Raw genomic sequence first — 21,218 nt, 5'->3', positions numbered from 1 at the left:
TCAGTGTGAATCTCAGCGGAGGGCTTGGAATGTGTCCCCTGGTAGCCCTAGGTCACACCGATTCCAGCCAGTCTGGTGCCGCCATTTGGATTTCAGTGTGGACTTTAAAACCAGCCCTATTTAGCATGTGCTTCTCTGGTCAGGGAGGGGAACCCACAGCACAAATAGTCAAACACAAAAACAAAAAAAGCCAAACAAAAACAATGTAATTAAAGGGCCTCAGCACTGGATGTTCCCGGAGCAGGAACATTTACCCAAAGCTTCCTTGCTCAGATATTTAATATTGAGCAGCAGTTAGAGGCTGGCATGGTGAGGAATGCAGTGAGGAGATGTTAGCCTCTCTCCTGTGTGACGGTGGAGGTGCCCTGCACAGCTACGATGTCTCAGTGCTGGTCTCTCCTCACCAGAGCTGTGGTGGTGCTGGGTGTGGGAGCAGTGCCATCTGCGCCAAGCAGGTGTCACTGCAGACAATGGCTCCTAGCTATGCCAACCTCAGACCAGCCAACCCTGTGAGCAGCCCAGAAATGATGGGCCTGATCTTCTGATCTGCTGGGGTAAATCAGCAACACTCTACTACAGCTGGCGAAGCTATACCAGTTTACACCAGCTAGCCTGACTCTTTGACATTAATTGTCTCCTGCTGCATCTCCTGTCGGACCCAGATCTTTGGATGGAGCCAGCAAGACGCCCTGGGGTTTATTTTCCCGCACTCTCAAGGACTGATTGGAAGGAGAAAATGCAATGTGGACACCATTTGTCAGCCAGTACTTGGCTCTAATGAGACCCCACTGATGGACAATTTATGGGCAGGTTATATTATTAACACTGTCAGGTTGAAAAAAAGAACTGGCCATTGCATATCATGCCCAGGTATTATCACTGCAGAGACATTCGCCAGCATGCATGGAAGGAATGTTGTCTACAACACACTGGCACACACGGGTGCACAGAGATAGATGTGTGTGTGTGTTGGCATGTCCAGTGGACAGCTGTTAAATGAGTAGGTCATACACAGAGTAGACCCTGAAGATAGCAGTGTCTGGGAGAAGGAATTGTGTCCAATTTCTACTGAACTTCAATAGGAACTGAGTGTCCACTTTGGCTTGTTTGAAAATCACAGCCACAGTTGCTTAATTTGGGAAATCACTTACATTGTTGTATTGCAGCAAAACGTGTTCAAACCCACCCTTCCAGATTTACTATTGGCTCAGTAGACCAGAGTGTGTTGTGGAGATCAGACCCTTAACAGGCCGACGGGAGGCGAGCCACCTTGTTGGCTCAAAACACCTCTTAGAGTCTCAGAGTTTAGGATCTAGAGTTTCACTTTCCTTCCAGTTCACTGTGTGTGGTTGCTGAGTGATTCCTGTGTGGGTTCAATGTGTATCCCTGGACCAGACAGAGCTCTGATGTTAGGCCGCTCCATGCCGACCGACCAGAGCGACCCTGCATAGGATGTGAGGACATGATTGTTTAGGGCCTGATTCATGCTTGCACTGGTGCATGCTTGCATCCAGCACGTGGGCTGAAAGGAGGGTAACGTGCACATCCCTTATGCTGGTGCTGGTAGGGTTGGTTTGAGCAGACTGCTCTAACTTGCTTACCAGCTGCCCTGGTGAATTTCCTCCCCTTAGTCCCTTGCTTCTTTGTGGGGAACCTCAAACAAGGGGACCAGTGAATGCCAAGGATAACCGTGGGTTTAGAGAAGGGTACACATCGCCACTAGAAACAGATGGAAGCCCCTAGGGTTTAAAGAAGCTTGTGTATTTTTGATAGCGAGTTGTTTGGGGTTTGCTTGCAAATCTACCAGTCTGTCCCTGAGGAATAAAACTGCCACTGACTTGCCTGACTTTGAGTGCATCATTTCACCTCCCTGCACCAATGTTTTCCCCGCTTAGCCTTTATTTGGTTAGTTGGGACTAGTTGCAGCAGGGACTGTCTCTTACCATGTGTCTGCAGAACCCCTAGCGCAGAAGGGGCCTTTACAAATAACAACCAAGGCTAAAACACGAAGCAATTGCCACTAGTTCTGTAGGCCCTACAAAAACGTAGTCGATTGTGTTGCTGCTGCTGGCTTTGCTGTGGCAGTGAACAAACAAACACTTCTCTCTGGGCTGGGCTGACATCCCTAACGATTCTGGAGCACAAACAAAAATGTACTGGCATGGCTATATCTATATAAGTTAAGTTGATATTGCTAAACAAAACAGGCATGTTAATTTCAGCTCCATTCTAAACCCAAACCAGACACCGCTGCCAAATGGAAAAAGGAGAAAATCTGTCCGAGACAAAAACCTGGGCCTGGTTTTCAATGGTGCTTCCATCCCAGGTTCCCATGTGTATGTGCAGTTTTCCATTGGGTTTTCCTTGCTAGAATTCCAGCACCCGTGTGTACTAGTGTTAGAAGTTGTCACAAGCATGTGCTGGTGTTGGCACATAGGAATTATGGGCTGTGTGTGTGTATGCAAAATTGCATGTGTACAAGAGGGACTAGGGTTGTCACATTTCTAGGATGGGATTTCCAACTGGAGATGCTAAAAAACAAAATATTGGGGCCATTTTCACATGCCCTTGTGTATGGTGACTACCACCATACTGCCCATGGACAGTGTCATTCATGCTATTCCAAGGGAGGCGAGGTTATCAGAATCTGGCCCAAAGCTATTCAGACTACTTGACAGGTTCTCGTAAAGTTGCCTGGGTTTGCTTACACCAGAGAGAAGCTTTTGAAAAAAACAGAGAAATAAGGTGCAGCGTGGGTAGAGTTGCTCTGTCTGTCACTTGGCGCACATCTAGCATGCACACCTGCCTTCCCACTGGCCTTGGAATGACTCTCAAATCCAGGTTTGCCTGTGTCATCTGCACAGCTCGGACTAGATGGCTGCAGTGTCCACGCAAGCTCGCTTTCCAGAGGGAGAGGCAGAGGAGCACCCAGAGAGAGTGAGGCTTAGGTGGCCCCAGTCTCTCCAGGGCTGCTCCATACACATCTGGTGGGAGGGTTGAGGAGGAAGCAGAGAAGCTCCCCTTTGATGCCATGGGAGGCAGGGTGAAGGCTGTCCCCTGCCTCCGTTTTAGCCTCCTTCATCCCTGGGAAAATCCCTGTGGCACACTGTGGAACTATGTGGTGTATTGCATTTAACACACCTCTGACTACAGCGCTTATCCCCTGCTCACTAATCTAACTCTGCTGGGCTACTTCTGGCCTTCGCCATCCTGGCCATCTCACAACCAGCAAATGAAGGAAAGAAACCAGCAAATGGCAGAGAAACATGTAATGTGACTGCACCAGTGCCAGGTTTAAGATGCAGAATCTTCCAGTCCAGGGGAATATATTGTACAGCAGCCCAGGAAGGCCCTATGGTATCGTACCTTAAAGCAGGACATTATTTTGCTTGAAAAGTTATTTTAGGTCCATGGGGTTAAGACTCACCCAATGCAGAGAGGCATCACAAGGCCTAGTCTCTTTAAACCCCAGTAGAGCTCTAATGACTTTAGTGATACCTAGGCCATGGGCTGGACTTTTGCACAGGGGCAAATTTCACCTTGAGGGAAGTGTCCACAATTCACTGCTTGATAATTTCTCTCTCTTTCTTTCTCTCTCTCTCTCCCCGCCCCTCCAAGGTCTGCGCAATGGGACTCATGGTAACTAAAGCGTTACCAGGGCTGTAACTCCATGAGAATGGATAAGGCAGATAGTACCTGTTGTATTTGCTCGTCCCACACTTTTGCCTGTGTGACCCGCATTTATAGAAGTATTGATTCCCACAGTCCCAGACAGCAACAATGGTCAAATCTTTTAAGTCACACGGGCCACATGCTAGTTCTGTGGCACCTCTGCAGGCCCCCAATATGTGCTCGACAAAATGGCATCGTCCGCGTGGCGTGACCTTGCATGTCCAGTGTGTGTGAAGTCACACTGTGTGGAGGACACCGTTTCGTAGAGCATGTCCAGACGCACTTTGTATATTCAGTCAGGGTCACTACCCCATCTTCTGATGCTGAGATCCCCATTTGGGTTTAGACCCATAGTCTGGGATTCGCTGCCAGTTTCTGAAATAGCATGGCAAATACAGAATACATGCTGACATGGTATGGCTTAAAGGTGTTTCTGGCACTTGGCTGGGAGAACTGCTACAGAAGAGTAGTCATATGTAGCCAAGAATACCCTCTCCTACCCCAAGTGGTTCCTAAAGTACTACTGAAGACAGGGTTTTGCCCCATGTTTCAGAGTATGTTTTCTGAATGTGTATATCCTGTAATCCCACGATTACAGACGTGCATATATGCTGCTGGTATATGTTGCACCTGATTCTCCATTGCCTAGCACCTAGTGGAGTCATGAACACTTGGGTGAGTGCACACCTGTGGTAGGGTTTTATACTCACTTTGCTCACGTGTGAACAACCACACACGGTGCAGCACCGTGGAGAGCAGAGCCACAGTGCATATAAACATGAGAGACAGAATGTGTGAGAAGCTCTCTAAAGCATAAGGGTGGATTTCTCCAGGTGTTTCTGGAGGAACATATAAACCATGACAGCAAAAGTTCAAGTCAGCAGGAAAATATAGCTTTGCTTGGTGTTCAGTTTGGAGCACCGTCTTTATCAAACATAGAGGAATCAAGATGGAAAAGGCCTTTTGGATTCAGACCTCCTGTTCAGGAGCAGCATTGCACAGAGGGCCATGGAACTTTTGACGGCCTCAGACTGCTCACCCACTAAAGCTGGCAGTTCAGTGTATTGTGGGTAGGGATATTTCCCCTGACATCTCGTGTATTTTTGAAGTTCTCCTGCCACTTGTCTATTCCAGAGGTGGCCAACCAGTGAGAGACGAAGAGCCAAAAAATAGCTATAGATACCGCAAAAAGACAATTCGCGCTGCTCCGTCCATTTCAGCGACAGCTGGTCAATTTCACTTTGGCACCCCATACAATGCGCAGAGCAAAGAGCCACAAAGAGCCACATGCGGCTCGCAAGCCGTGGGTTGGCCATCCCTGGTCTATTCCATCATTTAGTGACCTTCCCTGTTAGGCCCCCCCGGTCAAAAAAGCTTCCCTATTCATGGCAGCACTAAAAGTAGGTGCTTATGTCCCATTGACATCAAAGGAACCTAAGCACATGCCTGAACTTAAGCATATGATTATGTGCTGTCATGAATCAGGGCCTTGGTTTTTGTCATCCTCATCCCCCTACCTGTGCAGACAGGGAGAATCCAACCTGTAGTCCTGATCTCTCTTCCAGATGAGATGGACAGTTCATGAATCCTTTTCTCACCAGCAAAGGAAGTTGCTGGTAAATTGTGGGTAACATGGATAGATTTTGGAGCTGGCACTTCTGGAAATTTTGTAGCTCATTCTCCACAGCATTGAGCTAAAAGCTTACCTGACTGATCAGCTGGTCCATGGCAGAGTTCTCTATCCAGCTCCTCTCCACCCACAGTCTTTTCTCTACCATCCAAAGGGTTAATGCCCTTCTCTTTCTCTCTCTCTCCAGCTACACAAAGCCTCATGCCTTTTTTGTGCTGTGTAAGGATGTAGACAGCAGGGAGCAGCTTCTCTCAGTAACCAGCGGCTCACACTGGTTCTGTCACGGCGTTGAGCTCATGTCTGCCACTCTGTTCTGGAATCTGCCCATTCTTGCCAGCACCAACAGGCGCAGGGATGAGCTAATCATTTCCAGGCCCAGTGTCTAAGAGGGGCGGGGGTGGGGAGCAGGGGAGGGCTAAACAAGTTCATTGAACTGCTTTAGTCTCTATTTTCATCTTTTTATCGCCTGCCCCAGCCCCTGCAAGACTCTTTCACACCAACCATTTCACATTCAGATCCTGCTGGTAGGAGAACTGGGATGCATCTTAAACTGGCCACCTAGTGAGATAGGTAGTCATATATAAAGATCTATGGGCACAGACAGTCATTCCCCATATAGGGCTTGATTTTCAGGGGTGTTGAGCACCTGTAGCTCCCATTAAATTCCCCTGGAATTATGACTGCTCGGCTTCTCTGAATATAAGGCCCAAGATCTCTCTGTAGGTTGCCAGGTCTGTATCGTCTTTCTCGGAACCTAAACAGCTCTCCCAGATGCCATGATACTGGTTCCCTTCGTTGTCACATCCTTCTGTGCTTCTGGCCTGAAACACCTACAGTTACACTGTAGAGATACAGCAAAAACAACAGGAGTCCTGTAGCTCTTTAAAGACTAACAAATTTAATTTCTGCAGGCATCTTGGGGGTCGCATAACTAGTTAGCATGCCAGAGTCTCGGCTGCCTTGTGTGGCTTGGAATGAAAATGGTTCATTCCACCGTGCTCGCAAACTGTCTGCCCTGCTAACAGGGCAGAACAACCCTGCCTGAAATGGACTAGCTCTGCCGAAGTCTAAGAGGATACACCCTTAAATTAAATGCAGTTAAAAATCACATTACAACAATTATTAACACTGTTTACTAGGCTATGCTCACAAAGCAGCGGAAACAAAAATAGAATATACAGAAACCATATCGCTATAAAGGACCCAATGGATTTGCTTGTGTTTGAGGGAAACTTTGTTGCAGAGAGAGAGAGGGATAAAGTTAAAAGATCTTATCCATTCTGAGTCCTGTAATTCAAAAAATTACACTGGTTTAACTGTCTGGCTGTCCCTAATGCTTCCTTTAAAAGTACCTCAGCCTTTTCACGGTTATAGGTTGATGTGACCCATCAGTAACTGATTTGTGCATGAACTTACTGTGTTACATCACTGCCATCCAATAGCTGTCTTGTGCTCACTCGCACCCACAGAGCTGCAAGAAGTCTGATGTTCCAGCTTATGGCATTACATCACTGCCATTCCATGCTGCCATGTGTACACACACGCATGCTCACACGTACAAATACACACACACAACACAGCTGCCAGTGGTCTAAAGTCCCAGCTTGTGGGTGTGTCCATTCTGTTGTGCTTAGAGTGACCAGATTTACAAGTCTGGAGACAAGTAACTAAAAACAAGAACTGATCGTGTTCAGCATAAAATAAATTTAGCTGAGCTTAATTGAAACTGCAAGATGAAGGACAGCTAATTCTAGTTATGTCTGGTTCCTAGGAAACCCCTCCCAACGAAATCGCTCCAGTAGGAGCATGCAACATAGAAGTGTAGGACTGGAATGGACCTCGAGAGGTCTTTTAGTCCAGTCCTCTGCACGCATGGCAGGGCTAACTATTATCTAGACTGTTCCTGACAGGTATTTCAAACCGGCTCTTAAAAACCTCCAATGATGGAGATTCCACAATGTCCATAGGCAATTTATTCCAGTGCTTAACTATCCTGACACTTAGGAAGCTTTTCCTAATGTCCAACCTAAGGTTGTTACAAGTAGGTGGGAGAAAAATTGTTCTCGATAACCTCTGAGGATAGGACAAAAAGCAATGGGCTTAAATTGAACTTGAAAACTGCTATCACGTCCCCCCTCGGTCTTCTCTTCCTCAGACTAAACAAACCCAATTTTTTCAGTCTTCCCTCATAGATCATGTTTTCTAGACCTTTAATCATTTCTGTTGCTCTCCTCTGGACTTTCTCTGATTAGTCCACATCTTTCCTGAAATGCAACGCCCAGAACTGGATACAATACTCCAGTTGAGGCCTTATTAATGTGACGTAATCAGGAAGAATAACTTCTCGTGTCTTGCTTACAACTCTCCTAGTAAGACATCCCAGAATGATGTTTGCTTTTTTTGCAACAGTGTTCACTGTTGACTCATATTTACCTTGTGATCCCTTATGACCCCCCAGATCTTTCTGCAGTACTCCTTCCCATTTTGTATGTGTGCTACTGATTGTTTCTTCCTAAGTGGAGTACTTTGCATTTGTCCTTATTGAATTTCACCCTATTTACTTGAGACCATTTCTCCAGTCTGTCTAGTTAATTTTGAATTTTAATCTTATCCTCCAAAGCACTTGCAACCCCTCCCAGCTTCTTTTCATCTGAAAACTTTATAAGTGTACTCTTTATGCCATTATCTAAATCATTGATGAAGATATTGAACAGAGCCAAACCCAGAACTGATCCCTGCAGGACCCCACCTGACTTGCTCTTCCAGGTTGACTGAACCACTGATGATTACTCTCTGGGAACGGTGTTCCAACCAGTTTTCGAACCCACTTTATAGTGTGTCTCCATCTAGATTGTGTTTACCTAGTTTGTTTATGAGATGGTCATGCAAGACAGTATCAAAAGCCTTACTAAAGTCAAGATGTGCCACATCTACCACTTCCTCCCATCCACCAGGCTTGTTATCCTGTCAAGAAAGTTATTACGTTGGTTTGACACAATTTGTTCTTAACAAATCCATGCTGACTGTTACTTCTCACCTTCTAGGTGTTTGCAGATTGATTGCTTAATTATTTACTCCATTATCTTTCCGGGTACTGAAGTTAAACTGACTGGTCTGTAATTCCCCGGATTGTATTTATTATCCTTTTTATAGATTGGCACTATATTTGCCCTTTTCCACTCCTCTGGAATCTCTCCCGTCTTCCATGACTTTTCAAAGATAATTACTAATGGTTCAGATATCTCCTCAATCAGCTCCGTGGGGATTCTTCTAGGATGTATTTCATCAGGCCCTAGTGACTCGAAGAAATCTAACTTGTCTAAGTAATTTTTAACTTGTTCTTTCCCTATTTAAGCCTCCCTAAGGCCTATGTCATCAGGAGGAACTCAAAGTGGCTGATCATGCTCTATAGGCGTGACACTTATGTGTGCTATTTTCACATATCTGCTCCACAACAAGGCTTAGCTCTCTATAAATCAAGGTCTCTTCACCAAGTCCAAATGGGCCATAAGCATCATACAGGTCCCCTTTTCAGCTATGGGGCAGTTAACATCTATAGATTCATCCTTCCACTCTGTATCTCTGAATCATTCCCATCTCTTTAAAAGCAAAAAAATGAAGGAAAATAAAGGGAAATTTTGAGCATGTCTGACTAGCAATGTCAAGTGTACATGATATAACATCCCTGTGGACTCCATGCAATTTCCTTATTGGGTCTCATACAACATTCATTCTTTGGACCCTGCAAAACCAGCAGCAGAAGAAATTTAGCTTTTGCTCCAAGACACCTTTCCTTAACAGCTTGGCCTCCACAGTGATGGACATTTCAGAATTACATAGACAGGCTGCAGGGATCTATTGGTCAAAGGGCCCAATCCAGCTTCCACTAATGTCACTGGACGTTTTCCCATTGACTTCAATGGGAACAGTGGGCCCTAATTTCTCTTTTCCTGGAGCGGGAGGATATCGGCACTCACCACGTGAAGAGATACAATAGCAGTGTTTGACTTCTCCCACCACACCTAGCAGTAAATATGTGTGTGGACTGGAGTGAGGGGAAGGTTGCTGGCTAGCTGTAGAGTTTAATTGGCGCCTCCAGAGGGAAAGTGTCCTTCAGATTTTTTTGAGGGTCAATTGGTTATTTTTCCTAAAATACAATAAATAACACTCTGCCACTTCCAAGGCCGAGGCCATTACTTGAGACCAGCTTGCTAGATATGGTCTTCTTAGGTGAAATCCACTCCAATGCAGACTCCTAGGCATGGCACCAGGGAAGTCCCACTTCAATCTCCAGCTGGCCCTCTGCAGGGAGGCAAGCTTCTCCCACACGTGTTACTTATGTCCTTTTCCCGTACAGCACTGCCACAAGAGCAAGCATCGGAATCACGCCAGCTGGAGCTCACTCCACATATCGATAACAGGTGGTTCTCCAGCATGGCCTCCCAGCACTGGAATCCGCTTTCCTTCCCCTTGGTCAGAAACAGCTGGGGTTTTCTGCTTTTCAGGGCACAACACAAATTCCAATGGGCACGTGGTGGGATACTCCAGCTGTGTGAGGCTGTGTTGGCTCTGAGATGGAAAGGATTGGCGTTATTGATGTGACGTGGTGTTCAGGGAGAGGCGGAGGAACTGGCTAGTGGGCTGCTGTTGTTGTTGGTGTTGGTGTTCTGTGCTTAGCTGATGGATTGGTTTTGCGTACTATGTTGCTGTTGGTTGGGGAGATGGAAGTGGGGAGAAGAAGAGTTAACCTTGTCAAAATGTAATACAAAGACAATCAAAAATAAAAGAAAGAACAAATCATTTTCCTTTGCAAGCAGGTGCCTCTTCCAACCTGCTCTCGAAACACGGTCCATGAGCTATGTAGAGTCCATTCTGATCGTTCTTCCAGGTGGTACTTTTTGGATAGGTGCCTTTTTATGTGATTAAATAGCAATAAACAAACAGTGATGCACACAATACCCTGGAAGTAGTCAGGAGGTGTGAACGGTGATGTTTGTCCTGTAGAAGGTTGGGTGGGGTTTATCACCCAGGTGACAAAGTATCTTCACATTTGCCCAGAACCCAGGAATGCTTTGAGGTTCCAGAATGAGAGGGGGTGGGGAGAAAAGAAAGAGAAAAACAAAATCAGACTTCCATGAACTTCAAAAATTCTTGGTTTGCAGTTTAGATCAGAGCTTTGGGGTAGGAGGTGGGGTTCTGATTTTATCTGGATCTGTATGTCCACCCCTAGTTTAATGCCTATACTTCTGAAGGACAGCTGTGCAGGACCAGAGGGTATGTTTGATATTTCAATAGGACTCTGATTTTTCCCTGTGGTGCTTTGCCTTTATAGATGTTTGCAAAAACCAAACTCAGCTTTACCATTCATTGAATCCCTGTACTGGTTTTATAAGGGACAAACTTTGGCTGTCTATAAGGGGAAACATTTTGCACTTGGTTACATGGTGTAAATCTGAAATAACTCCATTTCAGTCACTCTGAATTTACACCAATGTTACAGAAAACAGACTCTGTCCTTTAATGTATGTGTTTGTAGGCAGAGCTTGTCCTAGTTCCTTCTTAGAGCTGCTAGGAACTTTTTGATGAAACTTCTGGATGAAAAGGATTGCTTTCAACAACAACATCAACAACAAATTTGGGTGACAATTTTTTGACTCTTTTTCAAAATTGTTGATCTGTTTCATTTTGATGTCCTCAAAAGGAAAAAATCTGGTTTTCCAAGTTGAAATTACTTTTTGTTTAGAAATGTAAGTTAATTTATAGAACTAAATAAAGAAAATACAAAAGTCACTTCCAGCCTACATCCTATGCTCCTACTAAAGGCAGTGAATGGACTCTACATAGCTCATGGACCGTGTTTCGAGAGCAGGTTGGAAGAGGCACCTGCTTGCAAAGGAAAATGATTTGTTCTTTCTTTTATTTTTGATTGTCTTTGTATTACATTTTGACAAGGTTAACTCTTCTTCTCCCCACTTCCATCTCCCCAACCAACAGCAACATAGTACGCAAAACCAATCCATCAGCTAAGCACAGCATAACCATCCAAACCACTATACTATATGTGCTCACAGCGATGGGCCAAGACCAAATCCCCAGAGCCAGGCACTCCAAACTTCGAAGAAATCTGAACCCAACTCAGAATTTCATAGTTGGTCCATTTCTGTTATGGGCCACACCAAAGCCATTCATCCAAACAACTCCCCATCTCTGGCAGTATCCAGATCAGCAGCTCAGTCCTGCCCTGAGCAAAAAGAGACCTATTAATCTGTAGAGTAAACCCAACCAAATGACATGGCTGGCAGGAGCCAGCCAACCTCCCCATCGCTTGCCGTTTATAAATAGTACAGTGATAAATGGTAAAATAGTTAAAGCAATTCTGCAACCCAGGGTGTCTTATCTAAAATTAGAATGATCAAGTGAGGCTGCTATTAATATCCTTATTTATGATGACGACTTCATAAACAATCATTATAACTCAGCTTTCTGGATCTCCATCTTCAGAGTATTATCTTGATGTAGCCTGCTAGACAAATGTCACACTCTTTATAACGCTCACTCCTATTTGAGTCTTAATCAATAAAGTGACCCGCACAGAAAATCAGTTAAGATTCAGCATAGACATTTCTCAGTTCATACGCCAGAGTATGAGGCCAAGAATGGAATAAATTCTGTCCAATGTGGTGATGCTAAATATGTGGCTGCCTCAATCTTGCTTTAAGTGAAATCAGTGGGAGTTTGACTAGTGGTTGCAAAGGAAGTAGGATCAGACCCTTTATCTGTGGCTGATCCACTAATAAAAACACTTATCCACATAACAGCTGACTTATGAAGGACCTAGTCCTAAAGTATCTACTCAGGCAAAACTTCCATTGAAATCAAAGAGGAGCTTTGCCAACATAAAACATGAGTAAAAATGCAGGATCTTGCCCAGAAAGAGAAATCCCCAAATTCCAATGATATCCCATTGCCCAAAATGAAAAGGATGTCAGACTGCCAGCTGTAAATCCCAACCATTTTATAGGTGTTGGTCAGATGTATTAGAGGGGAGGAGAGACATTTGTACTCTGCTGACATGGCATTTAGGTAATGAGCAATGGAGGTAAATAACGAGTTATAATGAATGTACCAGTTTGCAAAGGATTAAAGGAGGCTAAGAAAGATAAACAATGATTAAGCATAAAGTAATTAATATTTTTGTCTCAGCATCAGTAAAATTGGCATTTGACCATGTTGTCTTCATGGCATACACACAAAGAAATTAGATAGAAACATAAAGACTCTCACTGGAAGATTACAATGTAACACTACTTTATTTCTTAGAATTTAGAACAATAACACACAAGACGCCTAAACAGAGAGAGACAAAACAGGCTGCTCCCTAAAACACAGAGAGAGACAATCCCACCCACCTTCCTCTAGCAGAGCAGAGCAAACAGACTCTGATTGCACGCTTCCCTCCAGAGCCCCTTAGCGTTCGAGTGGGATCAGGAACCTACAGTGATACCAGTGATAATGTGCAACTCCAAACACAGTCCTCACTGTAGCACAGTATGCCCCTCATGTGCTTTGTGGGTTCAAAGGACATTGTTTTCATAAAGGAGGGAAAGAACCTTTAGAAAACCACGTACAAGGCACCATCCACACAAAAGAGAAAATAGGCAGGGGGCAGGGATAGCTACCAGTATAAAGGTGAATAATGAAGCTGTGGTGAATAAAATTATAAACTGTTTCAGGTCAAACATCATTATGGGCAAAATTCGTCCCTCTGCAGAGGGCCAGCACCAAGCCCATGCATTGCTCATTATGATTTATGTATGATTTAGTTTATTGTAGTAACACTTAGAGATCCCAGCCACAACCCTCCCAGTTTATTGTTTTCTTAGTAAGTAAGTTCATCTCCTGATTTTTGGGCCTGACTCATGATTTTTTTTTGAAGGCTTGGGGTTGGTAATACTGGAACACACAAAATCCCAAACTCAAGACTTACCAGGTAAGCAAAGGAGAAGCTGATTTTCAGAGCAAATTGCCTGCATATGTAACCATGTTTACAATTGCTAAGTGCACCCATATCAGAAAAGCTGCAGTGTACCATAAGACATTCTGATCACTAGCTCTGATTGCAAAGAACAGTAAATCACCAAGAAAAATCTTTTTGAAATGTCTCCAAAATCATAACATGGAACAGTTCATTCCAACTAGTTTGGGACCTGGCCCTGCAGTCCTCACTCAGCCCACACTGGTTTCTCTTGGATGTCTGATGCAGAACAAGGCTGCCCAAATCAGCTTGGCAATCTGAAAATACTGGAAACCTGAATGCTTCAGAGTTGTTTGCAAGGTATCAGTGGTTTTAAAGATGCTCGGTTAATGTCCCAGGGTATTAAATTAACTCGTAAGTGCAATAAAGAGCCTAGTTCACAATGACTTTCACATGTCCCAATCTGTGTTTTCTAACAGCAAAGCAGATTCTTTCACTCCCCTTCTGTATCATCAAAGTGGGCCTTTGTTTAGGCTATATCTTTATTACAGACTTCTGCTGGCATAGCCATGTCAGTCATTGTGCAAAAGGGTTGTGATCACTGGCTGTGCTGGCAGAATTCCCTAGTGGAGATGCAGCTATATTAGCAAAGATGTGCTTTTAGTAGTATAGATTGTTTCACTTACTGGGGGTGGTTTTGTTATATGGAACAAAGTGCATTTTTGCCGATGTAGGAGTGCTTTGCCGGTGTAGTATACCGATATTCCTCTACTGTGCAGTGCTCCTGGGGTAGATGTGGCCTTAGAAGTCTCATTAGAAGTGTTAGCTCCCAGTAAAAGGCTTCAGTAATGGCAGGTATTTCCAAACACTTTTGACAAAAGCACCTTATTCCACAAGCGGTTTCACTGATGATTTCTATAGGACTTTGCAGAGTAAGACGCTCCTCAAGTTGAGTGAAAGTGACACAGTTGGGTCCTTGCTACTTATCTACAGAGTCTAAGATATTATCAATAATCACTGGAGTTTTCCTTGAATGATTTGGGATCTTTGTGATTCCACAATTTTTATTTGATAAAAGCTCTGCAGTTTTCACCTTCACTTAGTGAGAGATGGAGGGAGAGGAGGAGGGTAGTTGAGCACACACCCTTTTCCTGGCTTTTCAGTAAATCCCATATTTTGCACATGCAGCTGCATGCACAAGCATTACCAGTTTTCAGCTATCAAATTGCCCCAGTGAAAATACTCCAGTGGATTTGCCCAGGTGCTTGCACCTAACTACGTGCCTGTGCCTGCCTTACTCTCTGGGGCCGTGCTCAGACGGTTAGCCCAAGCCAGTACTCAGGCCACCACACCACACGAGTGCACTAACTCGAGCAGAGCAAATGTATGGCTGTCTATACGGGCTGGAAGGCTTGTTTCCTGCTGCAGTGTAGACAGAACCTTAGAGACCTCAATCAGCTCCTTGAAGCATCCATTGCATTTCCGGTACTAACTTGTACTGGTTAGCAGAATCATGATTACCAGCAAAAGGTTAGACATTAGACATTGCAGCACCTTGCAGTTAAAGGGAGGGATGGGCAAATCAGAACTTATCCAAACCTCCTTTAAATCCATATTTCTTTTTCTTTTCTTTTCTTAAAAATTATTTTAATCTTTTCTTAGACTCTTTGAGTTCTGACCATACAAGAAAGTTGTGAAAATCTAGCACAAAATCTCACCCGGTTTTCAGTCCACTCTAGATGTTCAAATAAGAATCCAAACTTCTGGATGCTTATTTGCATGGAATCTTGGAACATTTATTCCCACCCCTCCTCCAAATTCCTGGTTAAAACATTTGCAAATGTCATGGACTTGCAATTGAAATGAAATTGATGGAGTTCTGTTCCATTTAAATTCTTCTACGTGAGTGGAGATAACTAGTCGGGAAAAATCATGTCTTTTTGGATGTGCTGGTTTTAATTGGAGATTGTTTACTGTTGCTTTTTCAAACAACAAATAATGCATTACAAATTAATTTTCAAAGCAGAAATTAATTAGGGTCTACTAAAAATTGTGACTTATTTGTCTATCTTGGGCCTGATTCTCCTTTCACTCAGTGGTGTAAATCAGGAGTGACTCTGAGTAAATCAGTGGAGCTACACTAGTGTAAACAGAGAAGGGAATCATGCTGCATGCTCTCAGACTTGGCCATCTTTGAAAGCAAAGGTCTAGGTAAGTAAATAAACCATTGAAATAGGCGGGTTTTCAGGAGTGACAGCACTGGGCTGACCTCCTCTCTCTTTGAAGACAATGGAGCAGGTTTAGGTCAACACTGAACTTTTGAAAATCCCCCCCAAATACTGAAGGATGGGCTTGTGGTCAAGGCACTGGACAAGGACCCAGGAGATCAGGGTCCAATTCTGGGCTCTGCCGCAGCCTTCCTCTGTGACCTTGAGTAAATAGCTTACTCTCTCTGCATCCCATGTTTGTGAAAAGACTGGGGTGCAGCGGAGTTGTGAGGATAGGTTCTTGGTTGCAAGCGAGGCTGCCAGAAGCTGTGATGATGGGGCCAGCGTGTGCAGATCCCACCGACATTCCTGGTTGTGTGTACAGGCTAGATCTCTGCCAGCTCCTCCTCCTCCATTGTGCATCATTATCTCACTTTCTCTTGGTCCTCTGTTTGCCAGGTCCTCCTCACCTAAGATGACGCAGCAGATGCGGGACCTCCAGCTGGCCCAGGCCAGGAAGCTGCCGGGACCCTCCTCCCCGAATGCCGCCAAAAGGCTTTACCGCAACCTCTCGGGGAAGTTCCGGGTTAACTACACTTCATTTGATGAGGGCAGCTTACCTGGGAGGAGCGAGAAGGAGAAGCTACGCAAACCCTACCTTGTGAGTGCTCTGGGCCGTGTGTGTGTGAGTAACGCCCATGCTGGCTGGAGTGTGGAGACTGTTCATGTCAAAACGCAGCCCTGTGTAAATGCTAGGCGTACCCTGGCGTACTCCATAGGCAGTGGAGATGAGCTGGGGCTGGGTAGAGCCCTGGCGGTACCCCATCCTCCACGCACACACACACCCCAGCAACAGAGCTGGCTGGATGGATGGCGGGAGGTGGTGGGGGTGAGCTGCAGTCAATTCTGTCCCTCCTGGAGCAGGTGTAACGGAGAGCTGAATCCAGCCCTAAATGGTTGCTCGGGATAGGTTCGCCTGCTTTTTTTTTTCTTAAAACAAAGAATCAGGAGTGTCAGCTCTTTGGGGCAGGGACTGGCTTTTGGTTTGTACAGCACCTAGCACAGTGTAGCCCTGGTCCATGGCTGGGGCTCCTAGGTGCTACAGTAATAGAAACTCATAAATTATAATCCGTACAGGCCTAGGCAACTGAGGAATCCACCGGAATTCTGTGTTCTGTGCTAGGCTTTGGACAGCCGTATTTAACGGGGCCCTTTGGCTGGGGTGTTGTGATGTCAAGGATCAGCCCTTCTGGGAGAGACTGGCCATTCCAGAGTCTGCTTTGTGGATAGGCATGAGATTTGGCTCTCCATCCGCACGGCACTAAATACACAATGATTACATATATAATTATGAGATAGCTAATGGGACTCTGGAGCCTGGCAAAGCCTCAGCGAGTGAAGAGGGATGAAGTGGCTGCAATGCCCAGCACCCCTGGACTCAGTGGCCCTTATTTCTCGTGTCATTGCAGTTTCAAAGCAATGCAGCTCTCTTTGAGGCTGTTGAGCTGCAGGACCTGGACAGGGTGCAGGAGCTGCTGAAGCAGTACAGCCCGGAGGAGCTGGACCTTAATACCCCAAACAGTGAGGGGCTTCTGCCGCTGGATATTGCCATCATGACCAACAATGCCCCCATCGCCAGGACGCTGCTGCAGGCCGGAGCCAAGGAGAGTCCACACTGTAAGTCCCCCTCACAGGGTATATTCCTCACCCCCTCCTGCTCCTTTAGTACTCTGCCGTAGGTGCAGCTAGAGCACCGCTTACCATAGCATCTAGGCACCATGGAGCCTGGGCCATTGTCTTCTTCCTTGAGAATTCCACTCTGCTCCACTGAAGCAAGGAAAGAAGAAGGCAGCAAAGCCCCGGGAAGGCTGAGGCTTGTACGTGCAAAGAGAGAAGTGGGAGATCCTGAGGGTTAGCCAGAAGGCGGATGCATTGGGGTGACCCAGGGGCACGATCTAAAAGTAGGAAGGAGCCAGAGAGCAGGCGAGGTTTCCAGGAGGCCTCCCCGTGGAATGGACAGCCCAGGGTGGCAGGAGAGGCTGAGCTGGGAGCACATGCGTTTCTAAAGGGAAGACACAGGAATTAAAATAGGCGGCTGATGCACTGCGGGAGACCAATGGAAGAGACCTATGTGCCCCTTCCGCTGTAGGCGACTGCCCTCCTGTGACTGGCAGTGTGTGTTTCCTGAGGGAGGGGTAAATGGATGTCCCTTTGGAGTGCCCCTGCCAGAGCTGGCCACTTGCTACCCTTTGCTGCCTCAGGGCACCTTAGCTGCTTGGTGAGCTGGAAGGGGACTGGTCTGTACAGCAGAGGGTGGGTAGATGGAGCGAGGAGATGGTCCCAGCCTCCCCTGGACCTCGGGTGATCTCGCAGTCTCTGCTGGAGACGGGAGCTGGCGGGGAGGTGTCGTTTGCACAGCACAGAATTGTGGAAATTGAGCCACAAATAGTTTGTCCAGTGCCGTGGGGGAAGGAGGTTCCGTTTCAGTGAAGTCACTTGGTTTACCCTGGACAAGGGTGGTGCATTTACCACTCTGCCTCTAGGGATGGAGCTATATTCTGTCCCCCAGCAACAAGGCTGTACTGGACCAGGGGACAGGGCCCATGCAGACTACCTGCAGTGGGCTAACTGGTAGATGGCATGCTGGCAGGAGAGCAGAGAGCAGGAGCTCAGACAGAGGTGTGGGTTCCTTTGCACTCCAGGGGAGTCAGGAAAGCCCTGGGGAGGCTGGACGGGGCTTAGAGCAGCTTTGAACATCATTCCGTGTGTAGGGCCAAGTCACTCACGCAGGTGGCAGGGCTGAAGGCAGCTTGTGCTGCAGCTTGTTAACCCATCTGCTCAGCTTGATGGAGGTCTCTTTTCAAGCAGCAGCCTCTGCTCTTAGCGGGACAAAATACCAGCTAGCAGCAGGGCAGGGTGTTGGCTTCATGTTTTAAAGGGGGAACTAGGAGAATGGTCACAGTTGCTTTCTGCAGACAAACAGCACAACTTGCACTGGGATGTTCCATGGCAGGCACACTGCATAGTGATGGGCAAATCTCAGAAGGGTCAGAGACCATAGTCTAGCACCTAGCCATTCAGACACTGATTGCTCGTCTCCAGGACGGCTGAGCCTGTCTAGCTGGGCCAGGGGAGCTGGTGGGAACAGGCTATCTCAAGGGTGCTAACCCTGCCGCTTGCCCTGGGAACAGACAGGAAGCCTTTACTCTCCAAAAAGCTTTCCTTTGGAGCCAAGGGGCAGCTCCTGCATCCTGAGGGAAGGCCATGAGTACTAGTCCGGGGCACTGCACTAGGGGGTGGGGACGGTGGAGGAAGCCTGGCCAGTAGATCTGTGATGACCTGGATCTCCTGGCCAAAGGGACAGCCCGGGGATCAGCACTGTGCCATTCCATCCCTCCCAAAGCCTTGTGCAGAGCCCACTCGCTCCAGCCATGTGTGTGCAAGGGACGATTTGACCCCAGGTAGCTCTGAGTCATTGGTCATGGGATGCGACCCTACTTAGCCATCGCCAATGGTGCTGCCTGGAGAATATAAATCAGGCCGAGTTGCTGATGGAAATGTCACTGCATAGAGAAGGGAGGAGCGCAGGGCACAGTGTAGAGTCAGAGAGGCATTGAGGGGTTGCGTGCAGTGGGCTGGACCTAACTGCCCTGTCTTCTCTCCCTCTTGCTTCCCTGTCCCTGGCAGTCATGAGCCTGGAGAGCCGCGCCTTGCATCTGTCAACGCTGGTGCAGGAGGCAGCACAGCGAGTCAGCGAGCTCACGGCACAGGTGGTGAACGAGGTGCCCAACATGGACTGCTCGGAGAAGGAGAAGCAGCTGAAGGCCTGGGAGTGGCGCTACCGGCTTTACAAGCGCATGAAATCTGGGTTCGAGCATGCCCGTGAGTGTCTAGGCAACCTGCACACGGCCCAGGGAGCAGGAGAGAAGTGGGGCATGGCTGGGGAGTGAGACTCTGGGGAGAGGGTTTGTAGCAGCACCGCCAGGGGATTGCCCTGGGAGCTGCAAGCCGATGCTGTCCTGGAGAGTCATGGCAGAGTGCACTCCGCCCCGAGCCCCCCCGGCTGGACATGTCTGTGCCTAGCCCTGTGCTTTCTGTTCCCAGGTGTGCCGGACCCGCCCGCTAACGTGCACCTGTCTGTGGCCAGCAGCAGCTCTGTGCAGGTTACCTTCTCGGAGCCCCTGAGTGTCAACTCAGCCGTTGTCACCAAATACAAAGGTGAGGCCATGGGAGAACCTCTTGCCCGTGGCCCCTTCTAGGACACCAGAACAGGGCAGGCCAGGCCAGATGCTCCCGTGCTCAGGGGTGGAAGGCAGCATGGTCTAGTAGATAGGGCACCAGGTTTTCTTCCCAGCTCTGCCAATGACTCTCTGTGGCCTGGGGTGAGTCATTTCCTGCCCCCGTCCTATCTGTATAGTGATAGTGGAATTAAAGTGCTTTGGGAGCTATAAATGGATGTCAGAGCATGTGTGATTTCATAGCAGACCAGTGCTCTCTGCTAGGGCTTGAGTCAAGGGTTTTTTTGCCTCCCTTCCCCCTTCTTCGACACAACTGTTGATGAGGAGTAAAAATCCAAGGGCAGGCCCATGGCAGCCTGGTTATTCCTGAACGATCCCTACAGCTAACAGACACCGGAACACTGCAGAGAACAATAGGCATTAATATGCGTAGGAATGACATTTGTAATGACGTTATTGAGCCCACATGGGGGAATCACCTCATATTTCAGCTCAGGATGGGCCCTAGTTCGAACACCCTGGAAACGTCAGGAAATTTGTCTGTATATTTGAACTTTGCAGCTGGCCCGACTCTACTCTGGGCTGAACCAGGATTCGTACACACCCAGACAGAGGAGAAGTTTGGGTCTGGAGCTGAACTTTGCAACCCTGTCTCTTCCTCAGGTTGATCTCTGGATCCCACAGGAACAAGGCCCATTTGGCGTTAGCACCTGCTCCAGCAGAGGAATTTCCTATCCCTCCTTTTCAATCTGGTGTGTCCTCTAATATCTTTGGCTTTCACAAGAATTTTCTTTTACCAGGCACTGCCAAATCCTGATACTTAATCTACTTTTCTGTTTCCCCTTCTTGCCTTTGTCTGGTCCATATGTCTGTCCTTTTATCTCCGGGCTCGTCTCTCTGTCTGTCCGTCCATCCATTTTGCCTGTCTGTCTGTCTTCCTCTCCATTTCTTCCCACAAACGCTCTATGCTCTGTCTCTGCTGTGCCCAGAAACACAGCTGAGTGAGCCTCCTGACCTGCGGGGGTGCCTGCATTGTGCCGAATGCTGGGGGGCTCTCCGGGCAGTTGGTTTCTCTTCCATTTCGTACCTTTTCCCGCTCACTTGTTCCACTGTGCCTTTTCTCAGACATCTTTCCAGCGTATGCAGCGGGTCTGGCTGTATCTAGTTCTTTGGTTTCATAGTCAATCCCCCAACAGCAGCAGTGCCGTTCTTGGCAGCCTGGCACTGTAAGCTCGCCAGTCCGCCTGCCAAGCGCTACATCGCTCCCCGTGTTTGTGAATGCCTCCCAATTACTGAAAAGGCCATGGGGCTCTCTCTGTTTGCAGTTGAGTGGAGCTGTTCCCCGACCTTCTCCCCTCCCCTGGGGGAGGTGGTGATCGACAAACTGAGGAACCTGCACTTCACCATCCGGGGGCTCATGTCGGTAAGTGAGCGCAGCGCTTCGTGCGCCCATTCTGAGCTGTGGTGACCAGGCTGTGCGTGAGGGGCGAGGGGAC

The 21,218-nt window shown here is 47.2% G+C and overlaps 1 protein-coding gene across 1 annotated transcript in view; it reads left to right on the top strand.

Annotated features, from left to right (window-relative positions):
* Positions 1-21,218, top strand: part of LOC137155244 (ankyrin repeat and fibronectin type-III domain-containing protein 1-like) — a 508,614-nt gene that overhangs the window by 464,773 nt on the left and 22,623 nt on the right. The window contains exons 9-13 of the mRNA XM_067551451.1: positions 15,944-16,145; positions 16,954-17,161; positions 19,172-19,366; positions 19,589-19,702; positions 21,048-21,145. Of these exons, the coding sequence (XP_067407552.1) occupies positions 15,944-16,145; positions 16,954-17,161; positions 19,172-19,366; positions 19,589-19,702; positions 21,048-21,145 (817 nt within the window). The remainder of the gene's footprint in view (positions 1-15,943; positions 16,146-16,953; positions 17,162-19,171; positions 19,367-19,588; positions 19,703-21,047; positions 21,146-21,218) is intronic.

This window comes from Emydura macquarii, unplaced genomic scaffold (genome assembly GCF_026122565.2).
Source record: "Emydura macquarii macquarii isolate MOO-44397 ecotype Brisbane River unplaced genomic scaffold, CSIRO-AGI_Emac_v2 contig_1348, whole genome shotgun sequence".
NCBI classification, from domain to species: Eukaryota; Metazoa; Chordata; order Testudines; family Chelidae; genus Emydura; species Emydura macquarii.
The sequence above is the reverse complement of the archived record's forward strand: the minus strand, read 5'-3'. Positions and strand labels throughout refer to the sequence as shown.